This window comes from Poromitra crassiceps, assembly GCF_964638095.1.
Source record: "Poromitra crassiceps genome assembly, contig: HAP1_SCAFFOLD_1324, whole genome shotgun sequence".
NCBI classification, from domain to species: Eukaryota; Metazoa; Chordata; class Actinopteri; order Beryciformes; family Melamphaidae; genus Poromitra; species Poromitra crassiceps.
In genome coordinates, this window is record NW_028151087.1 from 20001 (window position 1) to 30000 (window position 10000).

Here is a 10000-nt window from a genome sequence, read left to right on the forward strand (position 1 = left end):
TACTGGGTTTTCAAGACAGTGGCGTTACTGGGTTTTCAAGACAGTGGTGTTACTGGGTTTTTAAGACAGTGGCGTAAAAGCAATTTCTATTCTAAAATTCAAAACAGCCGTCAGTTGACCGTGGCTTTCTCATCAAATGAGATTGGTACTAAAGGAGAAGCTAGCCCATAGTGCCTTGGAGGTGCTTTCATTCTCTGTGCACAATCAAGCAGCCAGTGGGAAAATCCCCTTTGTGAGCGTAACTTTAAAAGGCTCGGAATTAAGCAGCTGCTGGCGGGGGAGATATGAAAAGAATCGGTGCATTTCATTGATTCCTTCTCGCTCGCTGCTGCCTTGATGTCGGTCTTTTGAAGAATTTTTCCAGACAAACACAACAAGCCGTGTCACCTGTGATTCTCTGCCGTTCGCTCTCTCTCTCTCATTGCGCGTCGTGTTACGGTGATGACACACAGCGGAGAGGAGAGGACGCGGCCGCCCGCGCAGGCTTTTCATCTGCCGACACAATTTGTTCTGGAAAAGTTTGTGTTCCTGCAAAGTTACAATAACGCAACTATTGTTTTTCCAACCGGTTTGCTGCCGAGGAGCGGAGAGCGAGAGGGCTGAACAGCGACAGAGCAAAGTGACACACGGCACATGTGGGGAATAATCGGCGCGACACTCGCACAGCGCACAGACGTAACTGCCAATTAAACACCCTGTTCTTTAATTGACTTTCATTTGCATACCGTTCACACTACAAAGCAATTAAGAGTCCAAATCGTTGCAAAGATAGTTTTCGTCTTCCTCATCTCTGTTGACGGAGCCTCTGTTTATTATCAGTATGCAATTTCTTTTGTGTCAACCCAAAATGTAACAGAACAACACTGCATCAATTGATAGATATCCCAATATGTTATTTATTTTGCGTCCAACTGGCCAGTGAGTTCCATTAAAGGGCAAATATCTGTGTCCGTCACTTGGTTTAACAGAGCTGGAGAAGCGATAGAATTTTCAATCACACTTGACATAAAGACACTTGAACGTCAATAACATTGATCTGCGTGAGCCTCAGTCATTGCCGACAGCACCGACTGACTGAAAGACCATGACAGACCCGGGCTGACACAGACTGACTGAAAGACCATGACAGACAGACCCGGGCTGACACAGACTGACTGAGATGGAGCAACAGACGCCAGTAAATGAGTAATCAGTGGTTGCCTTATTTTCAAAACAAAATGACTGACAGGCTCGTGCACAAAAATAAGTGTCTCTGTGAAAACAGAAAACGCAGAATTCAACTGGCAAAGAAAAAAGTTCTTCACGCGGCAAAGTCTAGTCTCGGCTTGCAGACCACTGGAGAGCTCCGCCTACCAATCGACTGGGAAGTGGGAACTCTATCAAAAATAGTTTCGTTAGATAGTTTAGTTAATAGTTAGAATGGACGTTGACAAACCTACGCCCCCTTTGTCAAGTTACCGGAAATAACGCTCTCCCCGCATTCTCCTCCGTATTGAAACAAACTGGAGATACAGCGAATAATCACTTTGTAACACGGAGAGAGCTTTTAAAAACATTGAAACTGGATGTCCCCGAGCAACGTTACATTCCGTCTGATCCACAAGCACACGACTTCTGCATGTCTCCGCCCCTTCTGCAGTCTCCGCCCCTTCTGCACAAAGGGCCGCCCTAAAGACTCTGGATTGGCTCTGCCATGCCGTGTTTTTTTTGTCTTTGTTCAAATGGTTACTTTCCACCCAGTTTTAACCAGGAAAGCTGGGAGAAAGTTCTCCGCCTCAGGTCGAGCGACGCCGACGGACAGAGACTGAGAACCGAGTCTACACAACATTCAACTCCGCATGGAGAGGACGCTTGCGATTGTTGCAATTGTTTCTCTGAAGAACGAGGGGGGGGGGGGGGGGGGCAAAGTAAATGGAAATATTCTCTGGAGCGGCCATTGATATGCATAGCTAGCAGCTGTTGTCCTGTCCACCGTGTGGACATGGCTGGCTGTCAGCAGGCTTAGCCAGCACTGTGCCTTGCATATGAAACAGCACATGGGCATATATCCCCTCAGGGAGTTCACTTCCTCTGGAGGAACCCCCCCCCCCCAAAACCTCCCTCCTCAAACAAGTGGCTCCTTCAGCTGGAGGCCAGATATCCCAGGCTGCGCTGGGGGGAGGGTGCGGGGCGGGACGTGGAAGTAAAAGGGGAAGTTTGAGCTCCTGAACATCAGGAATGGGAACCACACGTTTTGAGTTGCAGTGATTTGGAACAAAATATCTGCAAAAGGCTTCGCTCGCCTTTTCCCTCCATTTTGAGGGTTTTCAAACGGTTCCGAGTGTCTTAAACCGAGGGGGCAGGCGTTCTTGGTCGCATTGACTCTCTAATACGGATGTACTGAAAACTGCAGTTCCCTCAAAGGGCCACTTGACGGCAAACGGTTTTGGTCTCTAGAGCTAATTTCACCATTCACGACGACCGACGATGATTTTGATAACTCACCCGTTTTAGAGTAAAATAGACGATAGAAAAGACAGAGGTGATTGACAGGTCGCCTGTCCAGTGATCGCACAGCTCGCCGATCACAGACCAATAGCAGGCGGAGCTGTGGCTCTCTGTGGGAAACCCCCTGGTCTCGCGCGAGCTGTGTGCGAAAACCAAGATGGCGGCGGCCACAACGCACTGCGTCCATCTCTTTTTACAGTCTACAGTTCAAACTCCAAAGCAGCCTTAGTTTCTGCTATTTTTAAGATCAAGCATGGAAGACCGGTTGCTTCTTTAAAATGAGCAGGAAAATGAAAAGCACGGTGGTTTTTCCCGCCCTGAGGAGCGAGCGGAAGGCTTTAATGGCGGTTACGGAGCATGTGTGTGTGTGTGTGTGGGGACATGTTTCATTCAAGCCCATTCCGGAGTGTTTCCATGCAGCCGTTGTGCAAGACGCTCATGTCCTCACCTCTCCCAAGGAGTGGCAGGTCTGTGGAATGTAGGCTAAGCCCAGACTCACTAACTAGCGTTTGCCTCCTGTCTGCCTCTGATGGACGAGCATTCATCTTCGGATGGAAAAATCGAACTGCTATTGCGTCCAATTTCATGACTTCTGCCATAATAAGGAAGTGGTTAAACCGTACACGGTGGGAGATTAAACAAGAAAAAAAGACCAAAACCAACGTCAGCTTGCCAGTTTGAATTCAAGACGAACCGTGAGTATCTCCACCCCCCCCCCCCCCCCCGCCCAAATCTCTTTCTCCTATCTCCCTCCAAAACAGACGGATTGTGTAGAAATCACATCATCTTGAGGGCGAAGGAAAAAAGGCCGCAATGTATCTGAGAGAGAGGCCGCAAGCAATCCTTATCTAAACATCCTGATGTGGAAAAACCACTGATTATGTGTGTGCCACCCACCACATGTGTACCAGCCAGAAACCAGAAGACTGAGTCGGCAGTGCCAGAAGAACGCTACCGCGCTCCTGCTCCACACCCAGCACATCAACTCTCAACCAATACAATGGCACGCTGCATTCACTCAGTGTTTACACACGCACGCGCACACACACACACGCACGCACACACACACACAGACACACACGCACACGCACACACACACACACACACACACACACACATGTACACACACACACACACATGTACACACACACACACACACACAGCAAATATACCCAAACGCTTACTTCACAAACACTGGCAGCATGCCGCAAGACGAACAAACCTGGTTTTGCTCAACTGGTCTATGATTCTTCAGATATGTGTCTCAAAAGGAACGTCGTCGCGCAACAGAGTGTCTCTCCAAGGACAGGAAGTGAAGCAATATGACTTCCTGCGTCTGTCTGCCTGCCGTGTGAGACGGCTGCTGCATCTAACACTTTGTGCAACAGCGCCTGCTGCATTAATATTCACAGAGCTGCCGGGCGCGGCGGCGCGGGCGTCTTAGCTCTTTGCTTCACATCCTACCAGGAACATGTTCAAAGTGCCTCCGATGAGATGTTGCTGACAAAGGCGTTGGGGGGGGGAACCGCTCTGTCGTGCCGTGAGTTTAGCGCTATTCCTCCTTACAATTCCTTCTCCCGGAAAATACTCCCTCGGTAGCAGCACAAGGAATTTTTGGCGCCGCCCAAAAAAGGTTTTAGCCAAGGAGGGACAACTCTGACTACACGTCACCAACTCAAAATTAAACGTGTTTTACCGTATCAATTTAGAGAATTTCAAAGTTAAAGTATCACATTTGTACATTGAAATTGTAATTTCACCTTATCTTGGTATGTGTACACTTACAGTATGTATTCTCACTGTATATATTATGCTATCTTTGGGGACTAAGGGGTTGGGGAGTGGCTAGGCCTGGAAGTGCTTCTTATGTGTATGTATGAGTGTATTTGTATGTTGTGTTTGTTTTATGTAACACCTGTTTTCTTTCTGTATATTTGTGCTAAGGACCCCCTCGAAAACCAGATGGTTCATCTCAAGGGGTTTATCCTTCTAATAAAATTTTAAATGACTATGTCTCAAAAGACATTGCTCCATCATGTCTGATAAGGATATATTTGTGTTCGGGATAACCCTGACGCTAACCCCCAAAAGTCAACTGTACGCACGACACACAGTAAGCGTGATGATCGGACCGATCGGACCGTAGTTGTTTTGTGCGTAGTCACGCCCCCCAAAGGCCCGTTCAGACTCAGCGCGAGGAAAAAAGCCCCGCTGAAAGCAAGAAGAAAGAAAAGGCGGAGCGGAATGAAGAGAAGCTGGGAGGGACTCGAACAATCGTCGGTACTTTTCACACACACAGAAAAAAGGGAGATGGGGGGCCCTTAAAGTGGGGGGTCCTCAAGGTGCGCCCACTCCAGGCTGAATGAACGTGTGCATGTGCCAAGAGGGGCTATTCCCCATGCATGGCAGCCTGCAGGCCTCTGGTACTCTGCACCCCCTCAAGCCCCCCCCCCCCCCCGCCCCTCCCCGGCTTTTCTGTTAGCAAATTCCACTGAATGCAAGAGCAGCCACGCTGGAGGATCGGCTGGAAAGCGCTTGTAAACACTTCTGCGTTTGTTTCATGTGACCCACCAACAAGTCTGTTGCCCCCCACACACACACACACACACACACACACAGCCCACCCCTCACCCCACACATCCACCTACAACCCCACACACACACACACACACAGCCCACTCTACTTTTATACAGACGGGGGTAAAACAAGTAGGTAAGAGGAGGGAGGGTGTGGGTTTGTGTGTGTGCGTGTGTGTGTGTGCGTGTGTCTGTGTGTGTGTGTGTGTGTGTGTGTGTGTGTGGTAGGTGGATGTGGGTGGGGGAGGGGGAGGGGGCCGGTGTTTGCTGAAAGCCCCTCTTTGTTGGGATCATATTATGTTTCCACCACAATACTTCTAAACCTGCTTCATCAACTCCATTCATGTGTAACAGTTCATGCAAATGGCCGCGCTGGCCTTTTTTAGAGAGGGGGGGGGGGGGTCTTTTATCAGTGTCCCACCCACCTATATACCCTCCCTCCAAAGTCCTGCCTGCCCACCACAAGCACACATTATAACCCCTTCATATAGAGGTTCACAATCACAATAGTGTTTTGCTGTAAAAAAAAAAACGCCACCAGACCATGAAGGAATGGCAGACACCGCGCAAACCCATCAACTGCCTTCGCAAAATCGGAAATCGTCTCGTCACCAAAAAATTAATGAATTAATTAATAAAAAATACGGGAAACATCGCGGGGCGGCGTGCGATTAAAACCACACAACCTTCTGTGAATGTTCTCATTGAAATGTCTCAAACTTTTTTTCCAAACAGCTTTCTGAAGTAAAGAAAAATAACAATAAAATCAAAAGAAGAAGAAGAGAAAAAGAAAAGGAAGAGAGGAAGGAAGTAAATTGCAGGATACGGAATACAACCAGAGAAATTAGCGAGGCGCCTTAGCGGCAGATAGTAGTGACGGGTAAATCGTCAGGAAGCCAAACATGAGGCTATCAGTCTGCACTGTAATGCAATGAGCTCTGCAGGCGGAGCACATTGGCAGATCCTACCCATCATAATAAAAAAGCCACCCCCACGGGGAGAGAGAGAGAGCACAAGTGTGGATTGAGAGCGTCTAGTCTCCTCAAGTGCTTCATGTGTGTGTGTGTGTGTGATTGGGGGGGGGTTAGGTAGGACACCCCACCCACCTCCCTCCCTCCCTCCACCTGAAATGACAAGGGCGGAGTCTATATATCTCCTAACTGTTATTTAACGCTTCCTATTGGGCCATTTGTTAGTAAATGAGATTGTATTTACAGTATAGGCCAATAAAAATCCAGCCTAAGAGGTGTTTTCACAGGCAAATAATGGTTTTATTGCCACCAGAGGCGTTCTGTTGTCACTGGTGGATGGGCCTAATTAGCAGCAATATGGCAATGATGACCAAATACTGGCTGATTCTTCTGCAGCAGGCGGGCTCACCAACCTCCACACACCCACATTATGCCAGGGAGTGGGACCCCCATTTGATCACGTTTAGCCCTGGGGAAAGAGGGTTTTTGTTGTTGATTTACTATTGCTTGACTGTAACATGGGTGGATAATAGTGGTGAGAGTGAGAGTGACACCTGTGATTACATTCTTAATCATGCTCTAACTAATTAGTAGTCAATAGTATAGTGAAACTAAGACGTTTCCTCATTTTGCTGCTGGGGACCTCCTCCCCGCTGAGGGCAGCCCGGACCACACTTTGAGAACCCCCTCCAGTAGTACTTGTGCTCCACAGCACATACTAGCTACCTCACTAGACACAGCGCACACTAGCTACCTCACTAGACACAGCGCACACTAGCTACCTCACTAGACACAGCACACACTAGCTACCTCACTAGACACAGCGCATACTAGCTACCTCACTAGACACAGCACATACCAGCTACCTCACTAAACACAGCGCACACTAGCTACCTCACTAGACACAGCGCACACTAGCTACCTCACTAGACACAGCGCACACTAGCTACCTCACTAGACACAGCGCACACTAGCTACCTCACTAAACACAGCACATACTAGCTACCTCACTAGACACAGCACATACCAGCTACCTCACTAAACACAGCGCACACTAGCTACCTCACTAGACACAGCGCACACTAGCTACTTCACTAAACACAGCACACACTAGCTACCTCACTAGACACAGCACATACTAGCTACCTCACTAGACACAGCACATACTAGCTAGTACCTCACTAGACACAGCACATACTAGCTACCTCACTAGACACAGCGCACACTAGCTACCTCACTAGACACAGCGCACACTAGCTACCTCACTAGACACAGCACATACCAGCTACCTCACTAGACACAGCACATACTAGCTACCCCACTAGACACAGCACACACTAGCTACCTCACTAGACACAGCACATACCAGCTACTTCACTAGACACAGCACACACTAGCTACCTCACTAGACACAGCACACACTAGCTACCTCACTTAACACAGCACATACTAGCTACCTCACTAGACACAGCGCACACTAGCTACCTCACTAGACACAGCACACACTGTACTAGCTACCTCACAAGACACAGCGCACACTAGCTACCTCACTAGACACAGCACACACTAGCTACCTCACTAGACACAGCACACACTGTACTAGCTACCTCACAAGACACAGCGCACACTAGCTACCTCACTAGACACAGCACACACTGTACTAGCTACCTCACTAGACACAGCACACACTGTACTAGCTACCTCACAAGACACAGCGCACACTAGCTACCTCACTAGACACAGCACACACTAGCTACCTCACTAGACACAGCACACACTGTACTAGCTACCTCACAAGACACAGCACATACTAGCTACCTCACTAGACACAGCACACACTGTACTAGCTACCTCACTAGACACAGCGCACACTAGCTACCTCACTAGACACAGCACACACTGTACTAGCTACCTCACTAGACACAGCGCACACTAGCTACCTCACTAAATGGATCAAGTGATAACACGGCTGCATATCAGTGCTTTTCAAAGCAGGCTCAGATAAAAGTGAATTGTCGGGGGGCAACTTCAACACAAGGTCCGTGCAAACGTTGTGAGGAGACAGACAGTGGAGTGGAGCACACAGGAGCACACAAACTAGACATACAAGTAAGACAAATAAGACATCAAAGGTGAACTGCAATACATGGATTGCAGTATGTCTATGGAGGGAAAGGCGAGAAATTAAAGGAACACTTCACCGTAAAAAACAAAACAAAAAAAGAATGTTTTATTTTGCATCTGATCTCACCATTATCTGAAAACGGCAAAGAGTTTTGCAGGCGTTCACTTAGTTTGACAGTTATTGAGAGTCGATGCCAGTGATGTCATCGGAAGGCACTGAATCATTGGGTTCTATTAATTACAAGTCTGATGATGACATCACTGGCATCAGTTTTACTCAAATCAACTCTCAATAACTGTCAAACTCAATGAACGTCTGCTAAACTGTTTACAGTTTTCACGTGTGTGTGTGTGTGTGTGTGTGTGTGTGTGTGTGTGTGTGTGTTTGTGTGTGTGTGTGCGTGTGTGTGTGTGTGTGTGAGATCATGTGCAAAATAAATCAGCATTGTTTTTCAGTGGGATGGGGGGGGGGGGGGGGGTGGGGGGGGGGCGCGAGTACCCAAAAAATAAAAAAACACACACAAAGTCAATAGTAAAACCATCAGAAAGCAGAGTAGGCAGACTCACCCTGGACGATGCTTTCCTCTTGTACTTGTTGGCGAAGTCAAACTTCTCCTTGATCTCGTCCAGGAGCTGCTCCAGGCGGGCCTTCTCCTCTTTGCCCGTGTAATCCTGGCCCAGGAGCAGGTAGGCTCTCCAGTTCGCCGAGTCGAAGCCCCAGTGGCAAGTCCTGTTCTCCAGCGACTTGTGGCTGTGCACCACAAACTTGTGCGTGGGGTACATGAGTCTGCAGTCCATGCACTGGATGCAGGCTGCGTTGGGGCCGCCGTACAGCTCGGGCACAAACAGCCCCTTGCACTTGCCGAAGCACTCGTGGTACACCTTGAAGCTGCGCTCGGTGAGCTCCAGCTCCAGCGCGCCCCCTCCTCCTCCTCCTCCGCCCCCCAGCTCCTTCTTGCAGCGCGGCGGGTAGGCGCCGCCGTAGATGAGCGCGTTGCAGAGCCGCTCGGCGTCCGTCTTGGTTATCAGGCCGCAGGAGGGCGCGCTGAACGGCAGGATGCCCATGACTTTGAGGATGTCCAGCTGGTCGGCCGTGCAGCGGGAGCAGTAGACGTGCAGCTCGTCGCACACGCCGTTGATCTGCTGCAGCGAGAAGTCCCGCAGCACCGTGTTGAGGATCTGCGGCAGGCACAGGCGCTTCTCCCCGCCCACCACGAAGCACGATATGATCTCGCTCTCCAGCACCGTCTCGCACCTCCACACATAAACAACAACAACAACACACACAAAGCCAGAGTCAAGTATCTGCTGTCATGTGACACGTGATGACCTCAAGGCAGTGATATCACCCACCCACACCTCATTTAGTCCCCATTAGGGCCATGGGCCCATCTGATGACATCGACCCAAATTTGAGAATATTTTTTACTGTTCGATATGATTTCATCCATATGGGACAGGGACAGGGGACCCCATGGTACCCCCCCCCCCCCCCCCCACCCCCACAAGGACCCCTGGTTGCAGCTCATGTGGGGAATCAATCGCTGACCTAAGGCATCAGGTACCAACCATGTCGTGCAAGCTTGTCGGAAAGGGGGGTAAATAAGGCTCCAAAGATATACTGCATTTTGGCTAGAGAACTATTTGGAAAGGGGTCCCTTGCTTGACCTCTCACCTCCAGATACAGGAATGTAAATGGCTTCTACTGTGGCTACCCACGAGTCTCCCCATTGCAGAGAAGGTAGCGTTTTTTTCCCGATATGGTATCGCTGTCTTATACGATATGTGCAATATCAATATGTAAGTTATACCTTCGAGGTATTACCTTGTACTCTTTCTGT

At 49.1% G+C, this 10000-nt stretch overlaps 1 protein-coding gene across 1 annotated transcript in view; it reads right to left on the minus strand.

Moving 5' to 3' along the window:
* Positions 1-10000, minus strand: part of LOC310771824 (ski oncogene-like) — a gene marked incomplete at its 3' end in the record, with an annotated part of 15862 nt that overhangs the window by 4486 nt on the left and 1376 nt on the right. Inside the window, exon 2 of the mRNA XM_083664339.1 lies at positions 8727-9414. Within this exon, the coding sequence (XP_083520465.1) occupies positions 8727-9414 (688 nt within the window). The remainder of the gene's footprint in view (positions 1-8726; positions 9415-10000) is intronic.